This window comes from Patagioenas fasciata, chromosome 9 (genome assembly GCF_037038585.1).
Source record: "Patagioenas fasciata isolate bPatFas1 chromosome 9, bPatFas1.hap1, whole genome shotgun sequence".
In the NCBI taxonomy this organism is placed as follows: Eukaryota; Metazoa; Chordata; class Aves; order Columbiformes; family Columbidae; genus Patagioenas; species Patagioenas fasciata.
This window is the reverse complement of record NC_092528.1, coordinates 5,201,382-5,225,229: the sequence shown is the minus strand read 5'-3', so window position 1 is coordinate 5,225,229 and position 23,848 is coordinate 5,201,382. Positions and strand designations below refer to the sequence as shown.

The 23,848-nt window shown below is 50.1% G+C and overlaps 1 protein-coding gene across 2 annotated transcripts; it reads right to left on the bottom strand.

Moving 5' to 3' along the window:
- Positions 1-804: 804 nt before the first annotated feature.
- BOK (BCL2 family apoptosis regulator BOK) lies at positions 805-21,392 on the bottom strand. Of its 2 annotated transcripts, none has more exons than XM_065845000.2 (5): positions 21,141-21,392; positions 19,930-20,269; positions 15,959-16,087; positions 6,581-6,744; positions 805-1,939 (listed from the first exon to the last, which is right to left on the bottom strand). In XM_065845000.2, exons 2-5 carry the CDS (start codon positions 20,150-20,152, stop codon positions 1,919-1,921), a joined length of 537 nt encoding a protein of 178 aa, XP_065701072.1. In that variant the 5' UTR covers positions 20,153-20,269; positions 21,141-21,392; the 3' UTR covers positions 805-1,918. The 2 variants fall into 2 exon arrangements, with proteins under 2 accessions (XP_065701072.1, XP_065701071.1); XM_065844999.2 differs by having other exon boundaries at positions 805-1,943; positions 21,141-21,391.
- Between the last annotated feature and the right edge of the window lie 2,456 nt (positions 21,393-23,848).

Below are 23,848 nucleotides of genomic sequence, written 5' to 3'. Positions count from 1 at the left end.
GCTTCGATCCGGAACGGGAGGCTTTCCCCTTCATGGTGGGTGTTAGTGCTGGGGGACTGGGGACAGCGGGACGGGTTTTGCTCCACAAGAATTACTTTACTACTGAAAAAATACCAGCAGACTGAAGTGGTAAAGCGGGTGTAGCGCAACGGGTGACGCTGAGCCGGGTACCCACGTGTCGAGGCATCTGCAGAAGCGCACAAGGCTCACCCAGGAAAAGCAGGACGGCTAAGGGGATAACCCCTCCGCACCCTCCGCTGGTCAGCACTGCACTACCAGCTGCGGGCTGACACCTGTCGCACAATATAACCCAAAAGTAAGGGCTTTGCTTTATTGTCAAACCCATCTGTAACCTCTGGATGGGAACGGTAAAGCCCCCCATAAACACAGGGAGGGAAATCGGGAGAAAAAATTGAAACAACAAAAAACCCACAAAACCAACCAAATAAAACATAAAAAACCTCATATAATGCCACATGTTCTTAACCCAGGAGCGTTTCCCTGTGACACCGCGCTCTCGGGGGCAAGGCACGACGCGAGGTGCGTCCCGCAGTGTTGTGGCAGGGATAAAGCGGCACGGCTTTGCCCTGGCGAGCTCTGCCTGTCGGTGAGAACAGCACGTCTCTGACACGGTGACAACGCGGGTTAAACTCCTCGCATGACCCGGGCGAGCTGTGGTTTTAACACATTAACATGTTCTACCAGGGGAAAAGCTGAGGTATTTTTAGCACGGTCCGAGTGTTTGTCTCAGCACTGTTCTGGCCTTTTTTGGAATTTTTAACTCTGGAAACAAATACAATACCCTTTGCAATAGTGAAACACCACCTATTTTCTTTTATTGTTTGCCACAAAGATAACTGCGAGTTGTACTTCTGAACACATTAAAGGAGAAACATAAATCAGCTATTTTTGACACAGCTTTTCCCCTTCACACCACCAGACAGTTCACTTGCTGTTTCCATAATTCCTGCCTGTGCCCCCAGACTTTCCTACTCACATGCTGAGCTCTGACGAAATCTCAGAGGAGAAAACGCTCTTCTTCATTACAAAAACCTGTCCCAGGTTGTTGCTTGAAGGCAATAGCACCTCGCTCTGCTGTTTGGAACAGCGTGTGGGCGCAGCAAGAGGGATCAACGCAATACGCTTGCAAACTGCATCACACGCAGCCGCCCTCGCCTCCTGCACATCAGCCTGATGTCCGAGATGTGTTGGGAGAAGCATCTGACAACAGTATGTTTGTTCTTATCACGTGGAAAACCCACGGCTGCATTATCACCTCCACCGCGCTGTGGGGAGAGCCCACCACGTTGGAGTCGGGTACAAAGGAGGAGATGGGGCTTAAGCACAAATGTAACAAGAACTGATGCAAAGCGAGTCTGAGGACTGAAAGGGGACTCACATGGAGTGAAGGAGGGACTCTCCCCCTCTCCTATTTTCAATCCCATTTCAAATAACATCCCTTCCCTCCTCCCCTCTGCCTGGCATGAGGATGAGCATGCAACACAACCGTAAGGAACAGAGGGGTGTCCAACAGCCCGGGATGTCTGACACGCTGCTGCAGGCAGCGCGCCCAGGGACCAGCAGTGTCCAGACCACACACAAGCAACCCATGGAAACAGGGAATGAATGGTGAGAGACGCTCCTGCGGCTGCAAAAAGGAGCCTGGGGTTGGTCACCTGCTCCCAGCTGAAGGGAGAGGAGAACAAGCCTTGTGTTTGTTCCAGTTCTTCTCTTCCTCCTCTTCGGAGATTGTCGTCACCGCTGCTTCTGGAGCCGGGAGGAGATGGGGCCGGGGGGCTGCAGCTGGAGGCTCAGACTCATCTCTCGGGCAGCAGGACGAAGAAGATGGCCTTGAGGAAGTGCCCAAAGCTGCAAACAGCAGCCACGAGCCAGTGGGAGCGAAGGCTGGGGTCAGTGTTCACCACGCATTTTGTGATGTCTGCCTAATGTAGAGGGAACAGAGATCATGAGAGATGCCCCGAGCCACACCAGCCACCGCTGGGGACTCCCCCGACCCCACAGCCCCTGCCACCACTGCCACAGCACCGGCAGCAGCCACAAACACTTGCTCTGACACGTCCACACCCTGCAAGTTAGTAAATCAGCCTCAAGAGCTCTGTGAAACACACTTGCTTCATTCTGCACTAACAAGGTGAAGTACCCCCCTTTTCAGCCACCTCTGGGGAAAGAAACTCTATGGGAAGATTGTCAAGCATTTTCCATTTTGAATAGCTAAATAAAAACCCCACATTCTTCCCCTTTTCAAAAGAGCTAGGAAGCCTTGGCAATACCAGCATTCTCATCCTTCTCTGTAAAGCAAGATGCTTCCCAGAGGTTGTCCTGTTTAATATCAGCTCAAGTTTCTTGCACTTTTTCTCTTGCCTTAATGTTTTATTTGGAACTCATTCAAGCAAGCCAACCCCCAATTTAAATTTAAAGCAATGCAAGCTTTGTTTGTGGAAATATGTATGTTGGCAGAGATGCCTCCCAGACGCGTGGGCCAGATTTAAAGATTGCTTGGGCAGCTGGTTTCAAGTATTAACAAGAGTAGAAGCTGGTCTGCAATGAATACAAACCAACAACAATCCAGTAGGTTAATGAAGACAGGATCTCAACTGGCATTGGGAGGAGAAGGTGGAAAACACCTGGAGGTAAAGCGAACGGGACAGAAGTAGATGATAGAAAATTGCATCTTCTGGTGGGGAAAACAAACTAAAGTTCTGCCACCAATACAACTGAGTTTGTGGTTAAACTTCAGCCTAACACAAGGAGAAATGGAGGGTAGTTCTGTAACAGAGGGTGCACTGTTAATACATCAACTTAACACAGTTTTTCAGACAGGGCTTTTGGGTGGCAAAAATGAACACGAATTGGGTCACAAGGAGGGCAAACATTCATCAGTCCCAAAAGCTTTTTCTTCACAAGCTCAGCTCAGCAGTCTCCCAAGTTTGCCTTTTGACACAAAGCTCTTGTTGACCGAGCAGAGCGAAGTCAGGCTCTCAACCTGAGACGTTCCTCCCGTAGAACGGGACACAAGAGCTGCTGAATGCTCCAATAACGTTTTCCAGTATTTCCGCCTGTGTTCAAGATATGGGTGAGCCTGACTGACCGACCTTGGGAATAACTGGAAGAAAACAAAAGGGGAACCGAAAGGACAAACCGCTGTGTCTGATTAGCCAGTGCAGCCACGCTAACCAACCCCACCATCATTGCTGGAGCAAAGATCTGTTGTCAGCAGCTCCCATGCAGCAACAGGAGATGCTGCAATGTAGTACCGGTGGTTACAAGTCCTTCGTCTGTACTGTGGGGGAAAGCAAAATGGGTCTGCCTAAATCCTTTCAGTGATGGCTTAGCAAATTCACCCTATTTGCATTTTTGAAAGTCTGAACTGATTAAATCTGTCCAATTTTAGGGACCAGCATGTCCCTAAAACAGGGTTGTGCCAAACTGCCTCTTCAGTCATGATGCACAAGTAGCTGTCTGATAATGTATGCAGATTTTAGCATAGCTGATCAATAGGAAACCTAAGCTCTGAAGGGCCTGAGTGCCCCACGTGAACCAGTATAAGGCCCCAGTATGCACGCTGGATTGATTATAGGTGCAGAGGGTTAACTTCCAGCTGAGAAAACGTGAACTCCTTGAAGCTGCGCCATGCCCTGCCAAAGGCAACGACCTCTCTGCAGCTAATGGAGAGGAGCCGGAGCCAGAACCACTTACAGATGCGTATGGCGCTTGCTTAGACAAACAAAACTGCTCAGCTGTTTAACAATCGCCTTAGCTATTGTTATCCAAATAAAGCATACCTGATAAGGCACTGGAATTGAACATTTCAAAGCTAGTTCATAAAGCGTCTTTGAGTCTTGCGAGGCATTGATAAACTCCTGTAACAGCAGTTTGATCTTTGCCTGTTAATTATTCAAACAAGTTCAAGTCACATGCTCTTCTCGCTAGCAAATGTATGCAACAGCTGCTAGAAAGATAATAATCGTTCTGTTCTACTGTAAAGCCACTTCTGAGGCTGCAAACTCTCCCCAGGGAGAGAAGATGTCTCAAAGGGTTGAAAATTTCTTGTGTTTCTTAGGAGATTTGTTTTGGGTTGGGCTTTGGGGGGTAGAGGCTTTCTCCACCCTGTGGAAGAAGTATGGGAACCTACTGCTGAACGGAGACTTCCAAATGCCTTTCCAAGGTCCCCATAGCGGCTTTTCAGAAAAAGCTCACAGGGTAAGGTGGTTCCTCTTGGCAGCCTCAACCTGAGCTGCTGTGTAAGAGACGGGGGCCATGTGCACGGGGGAAACAAGGGCTCCACGCCACGGAAAAACTGCCAACAGCCCGGCAGGCAGCAGATGAAAGGGTCCCCGTGCAGAGCTGGTTCGTCCGGCCCGTTTGTGAACAAGGCTGGGAAGTGTCACGCTGCAGTGCCTGGAGCAAGAGGAAGAACATTCAGGAAAGCACAGCACAGGATGGCAAGATAATTAAGCAGCCTTTCACCAGACTGAAGGAACCACTCATTTCTCAAGAGAAAATATCTCCTTGTTGCAGCCTACCATTGCAGATAAGGGTACCGGAGACAGGCTGTAATCAGCACAACCCGGCAGCTTTCACAGTCGGTTTGTTTGATGGGTGGCAGTGAGATTGGCTTCCCCTTCCTAGGGCCAGATCCTGAGAGCAAGCAGCGCCGATTCCGCAGCTCCAGTCGAAGTGTGCTGGCTGCCCAAAGGGGACGGTGGGCAGAGGAGTTTGCAGCGGTCGGGGCTTATCCCAGCTGCAAAGAGCCGCTTCTGGTCTGGGATGGGGTTTGCGGTTTGTTTGCTGTGCAACAAACTCTCCAGAAATATCCATTTGGAGCTACCAAAACGCCCTGTTTCCAACTCTGATAATGTAATACAAAAATTAAACCAAGATGCTAACTTAGCGGAACATGCATGTTTTACCAAAACAAAGGAAAAATATTAGTTGGAGACTCGGAAGAGGCACATTCCCGTGCAACATTTCAATTTTAATGAAACTAGATTTTTTCCAAAGGAAAAAATGTTTCATAGAATACATTTCAACCAGCTCTAGAGGTACCCAGTTAAAATAAACCTCAAATGATACTGAGGCAGAGATTTCACAAGCAGGAACAGTGCTACTTAATCAGTTGCTTTCCCAGGATATCTCCTTCACCTGCTTTGATAGGATTATTTGTGTGGATACAAAATTAAACAGGTCAGGGCATTCAAATCGAAGGTGACTTTCCAGCCCAGCCAAACAGCTCCCTGACCCAGTTGGCCTCAAGGTCGCAGAGTTTTAGAGAGGGCAGGGATGATTTAAGGTGGAAATGATGCTTCGTAAAGGCAAGAGATCCAAAATCAGAACAAAGCTACTTTTCCAGTCGCCTTCCATCCGAAAGGTGCCTTCACTCCTGGAGAAACTAGGTGGCTGCATCAGCGACAGGCACAGCCCTCAGCACAGAGGAGCAATACTCAGTTTGGAAGAAGCCACCCTGGTGTGTGTGGGGTGGGGAGCCTGACCGGTTCCCAACAGCTCAGGAATAAACATCTCTTCTTGGAAAGGCAGGAAATTGCTGCCGTGGCTCCGTCTGCAAAGAGCACATGCCTTGGGAACAAGACGTCCCGTGAGATCAGTGGTGTCATACGGCGATATTTAGCTCCAGGCAGCATCTGCCAGGCCACACATCAAAGTGCTTTTGGGTGCATCGCTCCAAGGTGCATCTGGATGCAGGCGGGCACAGAGACCCCGGTACACACACCCACCGCCTGGCTGCAGCCGCCGCCATGGCTACGGGGAGGTCACGAGAAACACGCTCGGCTATTGCGCAGCACCAAAATTCTTGCTCTGAACCATCCTTCACAGGAGCAGTGTATTTGCCGTTGGGTATCGAGAGCACCAAAGAAATTAGATGGTTAAAGCCACGTGATACGGAGCCAGCCTCCAATGCAGAGCAGCACCCTGCCTCACGCATGCTCTCTGAGCAGTGACAGAGCCGCGAGCCCTCCTACTCTCGATGGGTGTGATGAGCGCCCTCCAAACCATAGATAAGCTACAGTTTGAGCTACATCACAAGAAGCTGTTCGTGGATCAGGTCAGGGAATGGCACAAACCACCAGGTTTTAACAACCCTCTAGAATTCCTTAAAGTGGGAAGTCACATTAATATACTAAGCTTAGACTTGAGGAACTGTGGGGCAGTCGATGAAAAAGGAAATAAGTTGGCAGGCCTCATTCAGTTCTAGAAAACAGCTCCCTGAGATAATGACCCCTGTTTGCAGTATCCACTATGGCTGGCTGGCAGCTCCAGAGACATCCAGGTCAGGAGCAGAAGAGGCTCTGGTGGGTCAGGACTGAATTGGTCTGAGGACCAGAGTGGCTGATGTTGCCGAGGCCAGGACCACAATGCAGTAGCGGAGCTATGCGGAGTGTAACACCGGTGTAAGAAGGACAGTGGTGGCCACGGGGCTTCAGAAGAGAATCTTATTCAATGTTTTTCTGCATAAAGCTGCAGAGAGGGCACTCTTTCATCAACTGGCATATTTTCTGGTCTGCATGTGTGGGAGCAAGCTTGATCAGAGAGCATCCCTTACCCAGCCTCCTCTCCTCTTCAGCCAAGTCACCAGGCTCTTGCGGACAAACTCTCCCAGGCAGTCTACGATGGTGTGAACCATGGCCGGCTGTGCGTGCCGCACGCAGTCCACCGCCAGCCCCGCTGCCACCGCGTACAGGGACACCACCTTGCCCCACGTTATGCCTGTGGGAAGAAGAAAAGTAATTCAAATTTACACACGCACGGAGCTCAGTCTTGAATAATCAAGGGAAACGGCTTTCCTTCATCACACATGCCCACGCTACATGCATGCAGTTCCCGGTTCAGGTGCAGCTGCAGTTCTGCACCATGGGGGAAAAGAAATATGATGGAAACAGGACTAGGGAAAACTCTCCATGTGGAAAAACAGGATTAAACAGTCTGACTTGGGCACACTTTGACCCCCTTTCAGCACTGGGTGCACAGCTTTGGAGAAAGCAGCCCAAAGGCACCATCAAAATTGGGAAGCTGTGCAGCACCATGGTTTATATCGCCGTTAACTCTCAGCCATGCACGTGCTGCACAGGAGGCGACTGAATTCAAAGAGCTTGAGCAACCTGGGATTTTTGTCACCAGCACAACTCAAACACCCTTAAGACAAAGCATTTCCTTTTTTTTGTTTTTTTTGGTTTTGTTTTGGTTTTTTGGGTTTTTTTTTTTTCTAGATCAGAGGGGACTGTTCCAATGTGAAACACAGAGCAGATGAGATAAGCATCTTCAGTTGGTTCTACCATGACACAAGAGCAAACAAGGGGGGAAAGCTCCAGGGCCAAGAGGGATGGCTTCCTCCTTGATGTGAGGAGAACATCTCAGCCTCCACCTGAAAACCAGGTGGCTTCAAGGATTCTGCCACTTTGTCTGCAATACTTGATGTTGCATGTCCTATCCCACGGAAGGCAGCACAGTTATCTAATCTCCTGGAAAACAGCCTTGCTGCTAGACCGACCTGTCAACAGCGAACGCCCCATGGAAGCTGTCCCAGCAGCAGTCATCCCCCTGTTAGTGCTGGCGGTAAGCGCTCCAGCTCAGCTCTGGATACCAGCCAGCATCCCTGGGTCTCCCTCACACTTTGCCAACACCACTGGGCATAAATCCTCTGTGCTTGAACACTGCAGCCTGCAGTCCCTCATTGGGCTTTTGTCAGGCCTAGTGACATGGAAATGTCACTTCTGCACCCATATTGAAGAACTATCTCAGAACAACAGCACTAGATTTGCTTTGGATCCACTAGGAAGTTTAATTCCCCCCCCTTACTTCATTATAGAATCACAGAATCACAGAACAGTTTGGGTTGAATGGACCTTCAAAGTTCATCCAGTTCCCCCCTGCCGTGAGCAGGGACATCTTCACCAGCTCAGGTTGCTCAGAGCCCCGTCCAGCCTGGCCTGGGATGTCTCCAGGGACGGTTCATCCACCACCTCTCTGCCAAACCTGGGCCAGGCTCTCACCACCCTCAGGGACAACAATTCCTTCCTCATGTCCGGCCTGAATCTCCCTCCTTTAGTTTAAAACCATCACCTCTCATCCTATCACAACAGGCCCTGCTGAAAAGTCTGTCCCCATCTTTCTAATTGGCCCCTTTTAAGTACGGAAAGGCCGCACTAAGGTCTCCCTGGAGCTTCTCTTCTGCAGCTGAACACCCCAACTCTCTCAGCCTAAAATTGCTGTACCTGACAAGCATATTGTGAAGCATTTTACCGTGTTAGGTCTCTAAGGAGTCTGTCCAAGGTCTTTCCCAAACATAGCCAGAAGCCAGGTGAATTTCAGTATTTAAAAATCACACAAAACCATTTGTGCTGAGTTGCAACAAATAAACAAACAGGTGAAACAAAGGAAAGGTTCGTTCAGTCAGTACATCTAAAGACCAGAAGGGGTTAAACACACAACCAGAACACCATATGTGCTCAGCAGTCTATGAGCTAAGAAAGCAAAACCTTAGCTACAATTTAAATGAAGGGTCTCCTTCTCTCCTTCCTCGCACTCCCACAAACCCCGATCCATCTGTCTGGGATGGAGCTGCAGACTCCTCATGCCTGTTCACACCGCGGTCATTTACAATAACTGCAGGTTTCAGAGCTTTTACAAAATCCTTCCTCTTTCTGCCTCTAAAGGGACACTCACAGTAACGCTTTAAGGAATTTCCTAAACTTTAGAAAAGCTGTTCAAACGTCAGCCGCAGGAATGGCTTGTTATACTGAAAAGAAAACAATTCAGCGTTCAAAAAGAGCCACTTTTCACTCCTGGGTGACGTAAGATCAAAAGCTACAGATGATCCTTCTGTGAGGCTCTGTAGCAACAGGAACAGCAGTAGCTCGGAGTCTCCTGTGATACTCCGTCCTTCACCAGCACTATCTCCAAGATCAGAGGAAGCTATTAATATAGCTAAATTGGCTGCTATTCTTTTTCTGGTTTTATTTTCCAAGTAGGCCCTGCGGTGTCCCTTCCCCAGAGCTGTCACTCGGGAAGTTCACTGCCGGTGTGGCATTCACACCATTTATCTGTCTTTCTCACGTTGCATGTCACCATGAGAGCCAGCAGAACGAGCCAGGAAGAGGCTATGAAACCACATGAGAAAACACTAGACAGAGGCCTTCTCCTGGCAAGAAAGCGGCCGTCCTCCTGCAGCTCAATACCTCTCCACTCAATTAAAGAGGCTTTCAGGGGTTACCTCTTGCTGACCGCAGTCTCCTGGCCCAGAGCCTCAGCTGGCTCACACGCAGCTTTAGTGTGAGCCAGTTTTTACAACCCTCCATCCCTGCAGAAATGTGGCTCCTTGCATCTGGAGTTATGTGAACCAAAGTTACCCAAAAATCCAGGCAAGAGTTCACTGACTTTTTCCCAAGCTTCTACTGACAGCGCTGACTCTTAAGGATCTTATCCCAAGCAGCAAGCGATAGGACAAGAGGAAATGGCCTGAAGTTGCACCAGGGGAGATTTAGATTGGATATTAGGAACAATTTCTTCCCCAAAGGGCTGTGGGGCATTGGAGCAGGTTGGCCAGGGCAGCGGTGCAGTCACCATCCCTGGAGGGGTTTAAAAGATTCATAGATGAGGTCCTTAGGGACATGGCTTAGAGGTGGGCTTGGCAGTATTTGGGTTAATGGTTGGATTCAATGATCTTAAAGATCTCTTCCAACCAAAATGATCCTATGATTCTAAGCAAGTCCATTAGCTTTAAGATATTTACGTGGCAGTAACTTAAACTGATAGTGGGCTGAGGCTACCCCGGTAGAGAAAGACTGCTGCAGTCTTCACTAACTTTATTTTAAACCCAAGTTTCTCCTTCTAACAGAAAAGCGCATCCACAACCTATGAAAAATAAAAGCTCAATAGACCCATGGTTTCCCTAAAACACGGGAAAGCAGTTTGCTCTACAGACCTGTTGGTCCGGGTGTCTCCTCCCACAGAGGATGGAGAGAGAGCCCTTCAGCTCTGGCTTGTGTGCCACGGCTGCTATGTAGTGGCACCTGCTGCAGGACTTGCGTATGGTGAACACTCCCCAGTAAATGGGCAGAGACACTTTCCCTCTTGCACAGACAGCAGAAAGAGGGCAAGTTGTTGGCCAATGCTTATTGTGGTGATGGATGCGAAGGGCTCAGCGGTCACTTCACATTATCCTCCGCTTTACAGAGCATGACTATCAGGGTCAAACCAATCTTTCAGTCTGTTATTCCTGCTGCTGGCCGAGCCACAGGTGTGAACGAGGAGGAGATCCCATCCCGACTTCTCTGTATGGAAACTCCTACAGCCATTGCTGGAGGCAGAAGACAGAGACAGCTGGTTGGGCTCCTCACCTGAGACAGCAGGACAGAGCTCACATGAGATCATACACAGAACCATTTTGGTTGGAAGAGACCCTCAGGATCATTGAGTCCAACCATAACCTGACTCCAGCACTAAACATGTCCCTGAGAACCTCGTCTATATGTCTTTTAAACCCCTCCAGGGTTGGTGACTCCAGCACTGCCCTGGGCAGCCTGTTCCAATGCCCCACAGCCCTTTGGGGAAGAAATTGTTCCCAGATCCAACCTCAGCCTCCCCTGGCGCAACTTGAGGCCGTTTCCTCTGCTCCTGGCGCTTGTTCCTGGGGAGCAGAGCCCGACCCCCCTGGCTCCAAGCTCCTTTCAGGCAGTTCAGAGATCAGAAGGTCTCCCCTCAGCTCCTGTTCTCCAGCTGAACCCCCAGGTCCCTCAGCCGCTCCCATCACACTTGTGCTCCAGCCCCTCACCAGCTCCGTTCCCTTCTCTCAACTCACTCCAGCACCTCAAGGCCTTTCTTGGCGTGAGGAGCCCAGAACTGCCCCAGGATTTGAGGTCTGGCCTCACCTCGAATGCCCCCGTGTGGTCCCTCTGCCCCAGGAGGCTCCAGTGGCCGCCCAGCCCCAGGTCGGGCAGGAACAGGCCAAGCAGCCCCAGCTGCTCTTTTCCAGGACACCAGCACCGTTAACTTTTTTCTCTCGATGACTCCCTTGGCAGGGGTAGAGGAGCAGAACCTACCGAGCAGGCAGTGCCTCTGCCCCCTGTGATTTCCATGCCACGATGAGACTCTGATGCATCCCTCAGCGTAAGGTGGAACTGCATGTGGCCAGTGCAGATGAGAAGACACATTGTCTTGCTGCAAATTCCTCCACAGGTCTAGCTGCCATCCACATTGGGTGAAACAGGCGCTCATCACCAAGAGAAACAACCTATCCACAGCTTCCCATTGTGCACAGAAGCTAACAAGAGGGAATGGAAAACTGGTTCAGAAAGGAGCGATCATAACAGAGAAAGCTCTGCTACTTCTGCTCACAGAGATGGAACAAAAGGAGATGGAAAATATGAAGAGTTGATTAGAAGACATTTGAAAAAATTAGAAATACAAGTTGCAGTCTGAATACCAGCCATGGAGCTGAAGGTATGTAAACACTGGCGAGCCCAGGGGAAAATGAATTAGCAGGAGAAGACGGCTCTTGAAAGCGGTGCTGCTGCAGATCAGCTTGCCTGGCAGCTCCAGAAGCCACGAGACACGAGTGCGCGGAGCCTCCGAGCGCCGCGCTGCCAGGGCTGCTCTCACAGGCTTCCTTCTGCTCCGCTCAGCATCAAAGCAAATCAGACCTAAGACAAACAGGACCAAGTGCTACATTTCAGCTGCTGGCAGCATACAGCCAGACACAATATACTTTCCTCTGGTGGAAAGAAAGAAGCCAAAAAGGACGTGCACAAGGCAGGAAGCTCAGCTCATAAGGCCCGAGCGATGAGGGAGCAACGGGATGCATTTCTGAGAGCACTTGCCCCTGCAGAGGAAAGTATTTTCTCCTGAGGACACATCAACCATGCACACCCACTGTACAAGGTTCACTTTAGCCCAAGAACTCATGATGAAAAACTGAGAAGCACCCAAGCCCACCCAAACACAACATGGAGGCTTTGGGAGAGCTCTCCTGCCTAGCGGCCTTTACCAACTGGAGGAAACTATTTCCTTTAAGAAAGGAAAACGCATCTCCCTTTTCTTCTTCTGTTTTTCCACCAAGTGACCCCTTCCTTCTGGGATTTAATTAAACTGCTAATGTGAACACCAGCTCAGCCAGACTCCAATCCAAAGCCTGTTAAAGTCAGTGGAAAGTCTCCTGCTGGCTGCAGAGCAGCTTTGGGCCCCACAGCAGAACCAGGGCTATCGCCACAGAGGTGATGCTGCTGCAGATCCTTCACCATCCAAAGCAGGTCGGGGCTCTGCGGTGCCAGGTTCCTCACTCCGAATAGCTAACACATAGTAGGGCAACAGGGAAGCAAGATACTGCTTGAGCCTTACCATGCTCTGTGAGCTGCTCGCCTTCTGCCTATATTCTCAGCTGTAATAGGAATTCAAGCTGTCTTTGCTACACCAGAGAAAAGCCAAACCTGAGATAACTGGGATAGACAATGCTGTCAAGTCAAATATGGCACCATGCACTCATGCAGTGGGACCAACAAGGTATCAGATGTCCTCAGTCTCGCCTTCCTGCGAGGTCCAGCAAGGTCTTGTGCTTAGTCACGACTTGAACACAGTGAGGATGGGACACAGGCACAGCCAGAACTACGGTGTGAAGACTCAAAACCAGACCAGAGTATGGAAGAAGGCCACGTAAAAGATTAAGGAGAAAACCTCACCAGCAGCATAGGGTCAAAATGCTCCACTCCCTTGCTGGAAAGGCACTGCGAGCGACTAATGGGGCTCCCCAAACTGTCAAAGCACTGCAATGTCAGACTGTAGCTGTTTTCTTAATAAACTGGACAGTGAAAAACAGTCTGAGATGCTTTAGTTCTTGGTAATTGGCATGAAAACTCCAGCTGCACTTGAGTCTCCTGTTTTCCTTTGCACAAAAAGAGCCTCTTTCCTCTGAACTAGGAAAAAATCTAGGAATGAATGTCTGGCTGCCAGACTCAACTTCAATTTGCTGGATTTAGCATTAAACGCTGAGTCCTGAGACCGCAGTTGGGATCCAGGAATGTTAAAAACCAGCGAACTCCTCTGCCACTCAACAGCCTTCTAGTAAGGGAAATCACAATAAAGACTTGAAAAAAAAACAGTTGAATACACAACTTCAGCTTCATGCTCACGGGTTATCCTGTTAGTTGCTCCAAGGCAGAGATGAGGAAGAAGAAAAAACAGAGCATACGGAGCACCGGGAAGGTTTGAATCCTCCCGTAGCGCAGCCAGCCAGCTGCCAGCTGTTTATGCAGCAGTGTATCCCCAGATGAGGGGCAGCACCAGCAGCAGAGGTTGAGCCTGGGCTTCTAGTATGTTCCCAAAATCTCCAGCATCACCAGCCTCAACAGGCTAAGCCCAGATGCCATTCTTACTACCCTGAAAACCCCAAGTTTAGAACCAAGAGTTACACTTTCTAGCTTTACTTTCAACAAAAGTATTTGAAACCACCCACACTTTTCACTTGACTCCTGAGCTGAGAAGCTGAAGAACACCAAAAAATGCAACTCTCAATATACACAGGGGAGCGCAGGACTTGCAGAGGCCAGCAGAGCTTTCTCCCCAGCACCATGTCTGTGCAGCACAGCAGCACCCACAGGCTGCTGCACCTGCGGCCACCCACCTTTCTGGCTTGATTCCCTGTGTCCCTTCAGCTTCAGAGGTGGGTCAGTTATGATGTAGCCACCTCTAGTCATCTAAGAAGATCACCTACTTACCTGCAACGCAAATACCAGATCCTGCAAACTTGACCTTCGTGTTCCTGTAAGCCCTGAAGCCAGTAAAGCTCAGCACGAAGTGACAAGACAGGGCGCCTGCACTTTGAATGAGCCACACTCGGACATTCCTGCCATGCTCACCCAGCTCTTCCTTTCTGAGCCTCCACAGCTTCCCAAGCCAGCCCAGGAAAAGGCAATCTGCATTCCAGGCATGCCCTGCAGGGATGAGGGCTGCACTACTAGCTACAGAATCCAATTCCATCCATTTCTTATGACACGGCTTCTGTTTCCCTGTTCCAGGGAGTGAATCTGCCCTGCTCAACCCACCAGAGCCCTGCTTGAGCTCCCAGAGGTCGATTCTCTCGTGTTTCTGGAGAGGATCTGTGCTCCCCACCAAAACACACTCCAGAACCGAGCCCAGGATGTCAGCACAGGGCTTCTCCGGGGTGTCAGTGGTTCCCACGCAGTTCAGATGCATACAGATGCATAGCTGATTGAGAAGATACAAGGGATTTGGGTGAGAAAGCCTATTTGAAAATACAACAGAAACCTGGATTTCTATCCCGTACCAGCTACTCCCAACATAACAAGAATCACGACCTCCTGAACATTCCCATGTCAATGTCACTGGATCCCATGTTTTCACACTCTTACGCTGCCAGCAGGTGACTGTCTTTGTTTTCTCCTCCTCACCCCCTTTTTTTGTTGTTTTTTAGGGGGCTTATGGAGGAAGGGGGAGGGATTTTTGGTTTGTTTGTTTCCGGTCTCTAATGCCTGTTGTCCCTTCCATGGACAATACAACAAGACACTGCGGAAACCCCACAACTGTGAGGGCTTGCCTGACATGGATCTCTTCATGCCAAATGTTTCTCTTCCCTTGATTCCCCCAGGCTCCATTCCCCACTGCAGGCAGGCAATGCTTTCAGCGGAGGCCGAGGTTCCCTCACAGCACAGTGCAGAGTGTATCTTTGCTTACCACAATTATCTCTGGGAACAGGCAGCAGAACAACATGAGTCAGTACGTGCCCAGGTGGCCAAGAGGCCACCAGCGTCCTGGCTGGTACCAGCACTGGTGTGGCCAGCAGGCCCAGGGCAGTGACCGAACCTGTGCTGGGACCTGGGGAGGCCAAACCACCAATCCTGGGGGCAGTTTTGGGCCCCTCATGCCAAGAAAGGCCTTGAGGTGCTGGAGCGAGTGGAGAGAAGGGAATGGAGCTGGTGAGGGGCTGGAGCACAAGTGTGATGGGAGCGGCTGAGGGACCTGGGGGTTCAGCTGGAGAACAGGAGCTGAGGGGAGACCTTCAGATCTCTGAACTGCCTGAAAGGAGCTTGGAGCCAGGGGGGTCGGGCTCTGCTCCCCAGGAACAAGCACCAGGAGCAGAGGAAATGGCCTCAAGTTGCGCCAGGGGAGGTTGAGGTTGGATCTGGGAACAATTTCTTCCCCAAAGGGCTGTGGGGCATTGGAACAGGCTGCCCAGGGCAGTGCTGGAGTCACCATCCCTGGAGGGGTTTAAAAGACATATAGACGAGGTTCTTAGGGATATGGTCTAGTGCTAGAGGTAGGTTATGTTTGGACTCGATCATGTTGAGGGTCCCTTCCAACCGAAACAATTCTACGATTCAGGCCTAAGCAGTGAGAAAGCTCAAACGCCTGCTTGACTGGAACAGCGAGCCTTGAAGGCCAAGGCTTGCTCTCTTTGCCTACAAGAAAAGAGAAGCAGCAAGTGGAAGCAGCAGGTCCATCGCAGCCGTGGCTGTTGCTGTGGGACAGCCAGCCAGGAAGAGAGGAACTCCCCTGTGATGAGTTGCTTCTGGCTCCCGGCATCAGTGGCGTGAGCTGGAACAGGGGAGACTCCCATGTAATGAATCTTCTCCAGTTGCCAATGGTGAGCAAAGGAGCTTGGAATGAATGACCTCCTTGTGCAATGAGATAACACCACCTCCTAACAAGGAAGGGCAGGAGATGCCTTCTAGAATGAGCAAGAACCTGCCAGGAAGATATTATAAAACAGGGCATTTTCCTGCCAGAACAACAGAGCACAGAGGAGCTCTCATTAAACCATTAAAGCAGGGCAAACTGCCAAACTGCCCACGGCCCATTCAGAAGCAGGCCCCACCTTGCAGGCCACCCCAGCAACGCGCCTTCTCCGGGAGACGTGGCTCCGTCCCATTCCTTTCCACCCAGCCCTGTCTGCAGATCTGTCAGGGCGCAGTACCTGCGGTGAAAATCTGCGCGGCTACTGCCAGGAAGGCGTCCGTCACCACCGTCTCCGAGTGCAGCGAGATGTTTAACTGGCGGGCGATATTCCGGTAGACATTGGGGCGAATGTATTCCAGCTCATCCCCTGGAAACAAACAGTCAGGAGTCAGCACACAGAACCCCAAGTCCTGCTCTCATCGTATAGGAGTTACAGCTGGGGCCACTCCACACATCCCTCCAGCCCAGGGGACCTGGGCCCAGCTCCACAGGGTTTTAAACAGGCAGCAAAGTGTTTCAGGTTATTTAGACATGACCTCCTGCCACCAGCGCCCTGCCGTCCTAATATCCCCTGTGCCTGGGACTCCTAAGGGGTGTGGGGACAGGCAGTGGCCCCGTACCAGTGGTGTGGCTGCAGTAATCCGGGATATAAATGAAGTTCCCAGGCTGGCTGGCTGCCTTTCCTCCAGCACAGGAGACAGGCCTCAGACAAGCAAAGCCATCTCATTTTTCTTCCGAAGTGAAAAGGAGGCATGTACATCTACGTATGCTTTTGAGAGATACGCCCTTTCTCAACACCCCATCAGACTTGTACAAAAAAGCCTCAAGATGAGAGCGACTCGAGAATGCTGGAGGCTGATGAAAGCCAAGGATCCACCCAGAGCTGCCCAGCATTAATTGAGCAAAGACGCTATCAGCTCAGCTATTTTATGCTCGCACAGGCACTGAATGACGATCTGGAGTTCTTTCTCTCTCCAAATTACTAAAGGGATGTTCATTTGCCTGGCTGACTTCCCAGCAACCAGGTTCCCAACACACACACAGGCATGTGCTTCCAGCTCCACGTTGTTTTCTCCCCAGCTGGGAGATGGCTGGAGGTGCTGGGCTGGCTTGAAGACCCAGACGGAAATACCAAGGACAAGCAGAGAACCTACTCCCACATGTTTGAGCTATGGAGCTTGGGCAACAGTGGTAGAGCTTTTCCTCTGTAGCAAAACAAACCATTTTTAAGCAGAAGAATTAATAAAGCCCGGTTTGCAATGGATTTATCTCTCTGTAGATGTTGACAGATATTTAATGAGGGCTGCACAGCTGCTGTAGGAGCATTACACAGTGCAAACACCGCATGGGACCAAGGCCCTTTGTGCATGGAGAGTGCTATTTGGTTTAGATTTAGGACACTCCGCATCCTTCTCCTGCACAAGGGTGCTCTGGAGCAGCCGGGGGAAGAGGAGACTTGTTACAACAGCTTTCCGTCCCACTGCAAGACTCAGACGGCTTGTCGCCATCAGAGGGCAGCTAATCCTCCTGAAAATTTCATTTCTATGAGAACAGAAAAGATGCCACCCCAGCCAGCAGCTTGTTACAGAGTCATTAGCTACTTACTGATCCTTAATTCATTCAACTGGCATTCAGCACAGCACCAGCAAACCCCAGCTCTACAGGATTCCACGGACGAGCCCTCCGGGCCCTTTGTGTGTGCGGGGTTGTCCCACACAATCTGACGGCAAGAGGAAACGCTGCAAACACATGGTCAGCCCTGATAAGAGGGAAAATGACTTGCACCACTCACCAGCTGTTTTCTCCTCACAGGGAGCACACAGGCTTCCCTGTGAACGCACGGAAACAGGGATAGCCCTGCCCGTGGTTAGCTGGGATCAGCACTTGGTAGCTTGCCATTGACACAGCTTTTAACAAGCAGTGCCTGCAGGCCCAGGCTGAGATCAGGACTTGTTTTGCATTTTGTTTGGAGCTGCACATGCTGTTAAAGCAGGCCCTGCCCTGCAGCAACCCGGCAGACAGCATCAGGGCAAGAAAAGCAGCTCCAGGCTCACAGAGACCCTGCCCCAGGGGCCCCAGGACCTTTCCAGCAGCACTGTTATTTTGGTGGCAGTCTTCTGTGCCCATGTTCAGATGCTCAACCATGCACTTTGCTATATTCAGAGTAATTTCTGTGCTTCTCCTTCCTCCAGTAATTGTGGAGGAACAAGCAGGGCAGCAACGACTGTGCCCACACGCAGAACTCAGTGCAGAGGTGAAAGGACACTGGTCTGGGTCTCAGCCACAGGAGGGACAAGTTCAGATAAACCAGACCTCTGACACATACGGCAGGTTGGTCTGGGGTGGCCATACCATTAGGTTTTACCACCTCTGACTCATTAATTGCACAAATTAGCTGCTAAGCCTCCCTGAGCTGACAAGGTCTCCCTCCCCAGGACTTTGCAATTGCATCGCTTGGGCCCAGCACCTCTGCCAACCCCCCGGCCACCGCATCGGACTCATCAGCCTTGGCACGTGCAAAAGGGCTCGGAAATACTCTGACTTCTCAGCACTGTCATGGAGAAAAAACTGGCCTAAGGATTTCCTGGCAGGTTGGCTGGATACCGCTGGCCTTGTCCAGGTTATAGCAGCAAAGGAGAAAAGAAAGGGACAGGCCATGTGGCAGGCGGTGTTTCTGAACAAACAGTTCAGAAACAACATTTCATCCTAACCAGGAGGACTGCTCACCCGTCTTGTGGCATGGGTGCCACGCGGCACTCTCCAAACAGATTTGCTCAGAGAAAGTGCCAAGTTCCTGAGACTATCAGCCAAATCTTTCCATCTGGACATGAATAAGGAACAGGAGAGTCATCCAGGAGACGCCTTCAGATCCCGGCTGCCACCTGCTTGCCCTTTAACATGCTCCTGGCCACCCACAGGAGATCTGGTTGAAAGCAAACAAATCTCAACCCCCAACCCAGGCAGAGAAGAAATGGAAGACAAAGAGGCAATGAGACTGAGAGAACAACAAAAATACCCCAACCAACCAAAAAAGAGACCAAACAACCATTGGAAACAAAAATAGAAGTCAGCATAGGAGAGAAAAAGTGAAAAAGAATGAATGAAATAAAACGTCAGCTAAAAGAAACACAGTTATGCCTTGAAAAGAAATTTGGGCTAATATTAAACAGAAGTAGAACCAAAGGGGAGAAAGTGGAGAGCTCAGCCTGGTCCTGAGTTGGTTAGGCCTAGCTAAAGGTTACTTCAGACTTATTTGAACTTTCACGTAATTAAATCAGATGCAAATGCTCATGGTAGTTTCCAAGCCAGATGTCAACTAATACAGCAGCCTGCAGGCAAGAGGGATGTTGGAAGCAGCTTCCAAGAATGAGGGAGTCAAGATCCCAAAAGACAAACAGCTTGGCTTGAGCAGGAGGCTCAAACCTACAGCAAAAGGCCTGGCAAGCACCGGCGTCGAGAGGGTGCTCCTGGCACAAGCTCATCTTCACACAGCATCCCACAGGCATAACCTGCAAATCCCTCTCCCCGCAGCCTCGGCGTTAACCTGGCCATGACAGGGGCTGGCACAGAGTCTGCCAGGCAACGTCAGCCAACTCCTCCTTGCTCCAGCAAAAAGCAAGAAAAGGCACGTCTTCCGGAGCAATCAAGGTAGGCAAAAGGAAAATTAAGCACACTGTCATTGAAAGTATTTTTTATAAGATCTCTAATGCACATGGTCTAAGCAACTACCCCCCAGTTAAATGTCCTTGCAGCTGGGTGAGGAACTGATGAGGCCCAAGTCTAGAAGTAGCAGTACTCTTACTAGATTCCAAACTTGGGTTGTGTCACGGCAGCCAAGTCGCCTGCGTCTGGAGAAGACTCTGCAAGACCCGCTAAAATGCCAAGTTGGGAAAGACTGCAGAAACTACTGTGAAAACCTATGCAGATAATGTTAGTTTGCTGTTGGGCTTTCTTAGACTGCATCACACTTTTAAGTTCTTGCAAGTCCTCGGAAAATAGTGGCTCTACGGAAACACTGCGCTGAGTGGTGTCCCGAGGGACTGGGGAAATGCAGGTAAAGGAGATGTTTAGGGAAGATCAGCAAAACCAAACGGCTAAAAGCAGAGAATAAAATCCTCTGTATCATCGCATGAAAAGCCTCTTGGCACCCATCAGTTCCAGAAACCACAGACCAGGTCTGAATTGCTCCCCCAGGTGTGAGGGACTCACCCAGTCGCAGCAGGATGGTGGACACCTCGGCCAGCTTCCCGCCAGGCACCAGCGTGCCAGGCTCGGCTTTGCTCCAGCTCACACCCGCTCGGATCAGCCTGGAGTTGATGTAGTCTCTGCACAGAGCCTTGGCTTGGGACACGAGCTCCTTGTCAGTGGGAGACCTGTCAAAAACCTCCATCACCTCCGCGGCAAAGACCGAGGAACGGCGCAGCACTTCCATCCTCGGCTGCTGAGCCCCCACCTCGGCACGGCTGAGAACCTGCTGAGCGATCCTCCGCTCCCTTCCTTCGTCACAGCTCCCGGCAGCTGTTCTCAAAAGGACAGTTTTTCATTTTACCTGGGTGAACAAAAGCGCCTGTAAGTCCTCTAGCATCGCAAGGGTGTAAATCAGAGGCCGAAGTATTTTACCTTACAGTTACACTAAAGTCAGTAGCATCATAGTTGGAAAGCATCTGTCTCAGTGCATCTTATAGACAAGAGGCAGCATGTCCCGTTTTCCAGCCCCTCTCACTGTCCCTGGCAGCAGAACCCACTCAGGAGGGCTGCACTTTGGAACTATCTAAGTGTTTCCTCTTTTCCAGTTCAAATTCAACAGTCCTAGAATTACCCTTTGGAGAGACTGGATGGTCGAGAGCGTGGAAACAATTCATAGAATGTGTAGACAATCTCAGCTTGTTTCAATTAAACTGGAAAAAAAACCCTGAATCTCAAATACCAGCTACAGTAACTTCAACCAGATGTCAACAGACATTCCAGCTCAGTAGGTCATGGATCCTTCTGCAGAAATGGCACAGTTGCAAGAACAGGGGTGCGGGAGCATTTGAAAAGTCTGACTGCAGACAGTTTGCCACACTCTCAGTTTAGGTTTCAGTTCTGCCACTCGTTTTCTCTTTCTTTTTTCCCCCCAAAGGAACATACATGCTACTTCTCGAAAACCTTACTAACAGCACAGAGCAAAACAGAAGAGCAGATTTACAATTTGTTTTCAGGTGTTAATGCCGAAAGAAAAAATTCAGAGTTTCTTCAGTCACCTGAATTCTGTCGATATGACTTTTTGGCACAGTGCTGCTTTTGAGCTAGACCAGTCTTTACTCAGACGTTAGCATTTTTCAGTCCCCGGTTTTAGACATCTACTTACAATAATGATTTTCAAATGAAATAAAGCCGGTTGTTTCTGTTTTATTTTTCCCAATGGAAAACATATTTACCTCTCATCTTGCACTTTTCCCCCCTCAGTGATTTCTTTTTGCGCTTGGTTTCACGCTGCTTTGGCTGGTCTGCATCAGTGGACACCTGGGCTGGGGTTCAGAGGACACCGCCACACCAGCCGCCCGCACCGCGCTCGCTCCATCACCCAGGCATCCCGGGACCCTCGCTCCGCGGGATCCTCTGCTGCTTTTAAGGGACCCAGGCGGAGAGGAAAGCGTCTGGTTTGGCCTTGTAAGGAAGATGAAATAACTGGGAGGTGGGGTTGCTATAGCCAGGGAGCAATGCTTTCTCCTCCCCTTTCTTCTCTCTTAAGGAGGTTCTTTGTTGTTCTCCTGCCAGCACACAGGGGCTTCATTCAAGGGTCTCCCGAGTGAGGGAAGGAGCAGAATTTCCGGAGCAGGTCACCCCGTGGAACAGAGAGCGATGCAGGTGCTGCTGAAATAGCACCAGGTCCCAGTGAATTCCCCAGGTGGCTTTTGCAGAGTCCAGTCAGGGGGGGATCTGTGGGATGTCACAATTCAGCGCTGGGCTAGTCACACCAGTTCTACCCAAAATTACGCCTAAGTGAGGGTCTTAGGAATATTACATTAACAGCTGGACTCAATCTTAAAGGTCTTTTCCAACCAAAATGGTTCTATGATGGATGAGATTAGCAAACAGCTTGGGGCTAAATCAAGCGGTGCTTGCATTCCCCAAACGTCGAGTACTCTGGTTAAAAAAATGAAGTGGGTTTGCTGGTAGGAAATAGTTTGTCCGGAACGAAGAGCTGTGCATTTAGAAAACTACCATACAAAGTTCAAGGAAAACATTTCAATCAGTTCCAACATACTTAGGAATTAATTTCAAGATCAACTTTTTGTTGCAACACTATCATATTGATACCACAGCACTTAGCTTTTTGTGTGTGTCTGATACTATTTCAAATCAGCAGACCACATACAAACGTTGGCTTCTTCTGTTCTGATTTGAAACAAAAGAAGTTTTAGAAATACAGGTTTCCTGCAGACCAAAAAACTCCACCAGCACAAACTGGGTAGGTGGGATGTTCAAAACACAGCCTTTCCAAAAGCAGGTCAGAAGCAAGAGGTTGCCATTGCCATCACTCGCTTGTCACCTTTGAGGAAAGACAGAGGCAAGAACAGTGCTCCAAGGTGAGGGTCACACAAAAAGCCCAAGCACGACCTGCACTACTGCTGGTCTCAAAACTGAGGGATACAAAGGCACAAATGAACCGCATGAAAAAGCCTTATTATATGATGTATCAAATACCCTGGCCGGCATCCAACACACAACTCACGCACAGGCTTAATGCAGAGCATGTGCTCCAGTCTGCCGTGAACTGGGTGGACTGGGAGAGCTTTGCTGTGTGGGGAGGGCGGCTGCAGCAAAACCGTCCTTGTTCCGGCGATGGATCCTCCTCCGGAGCCAGCTGCTCCGGGAGGGAGCGGGGCTGAGGACACACGGTGAGGGTGTCAGAGCCTGGCCCAGGCTGCCCAGGGAGGCTGTGGAGTCTCCTTCTCTGCAGACATTCAAACCCGCCTGGACACCTTCCTGTGGAACCTCAGCTGGGTGTTCCTGCTCCATGGGGGGATTGCACTGGATGGGCTTTACAGGGCCCTTCCAGCCCCTGACACTCTGGGATTCTGTGACAGGGATGCCCGGCCCAGCTTGACACCATCGTGTTAACACGGCGATAGTGACTGTGCGTCTCCAGCGCCACAAGCATTCGCTCAAAGATTCTCTCAGAAATTTGCTTTGATCCGCTCGCCTTCCTCAAGTGTGAATATAGTCACTGCAGACAGCCCGTCCCACAGAAGCTGAAACCGAGACTCCAGAGATCTGCTGTTACTGCTCATCCCTAACTCACCCCTTCTCCGCAAAGTGTGCCCGATGGGCTCCTGGAAAATCATATTTTTGCCCTTGCAACTCTGATGGCTGAAAAATCATTAAAAACTATGTCTTAGCTTCCTGCAACAGCTGACAGCTTGAAACAGTAGCCCTGTTTAAACTGTGCCTATTCAGTAGAGCTCTGGAACAAAAATGAGTGCTTAAATATCAGTATTGCTTAACTAATGATAATGTTTTCCAGAATTCTGGCAGATACACAAGTGCCACAGCGCCTGCCAGCCCTCCGCGGGTGCCAAGCCCGTCCCACGCGTTCCCTGCCCGGCTGTCACCCCCTCGACTTCCACCCTGCAGGAAGACAGAAAAACTGGAAACGTGAAGGTTGCGTGCAATAAACCAAGCTTTGTCTTTGAAAACAAAAAAAACCCAGTGCATGGTATTCTACCTATATTATTTACACACTAAAAATACAGCTTTGCACTGAAAGATACCCCTATAAGTAAAAAGAGATGAAACCGCAGTACATAGCGCTCAGCTGACTGCACAAGAACAGGGTGTTACAGCCCAAGGAGCCGCTAGTGGAATCTGAGCCCCTTTTTCCATAGTATGTGTAGGCTACAACAATAGACACTAGCTCTATACTGGAAAAACCTCAGGAAACAGTGCAGAAACAGCTTCTATCACCCAAACCCACAGTTCCTGGTATAGCTATTATTGACCCTGCCAGTGTTCTGGCTGGAACAACGGGATCCCCACTGCAGGTCCTGCCTGTCTCCGATGGGGTGACCAAAAGAGCTTGGAGCATTCATTTAGTAAAACCAGGGGACTACAGAGATACAACTACATTTTGAAAGTACCTCAA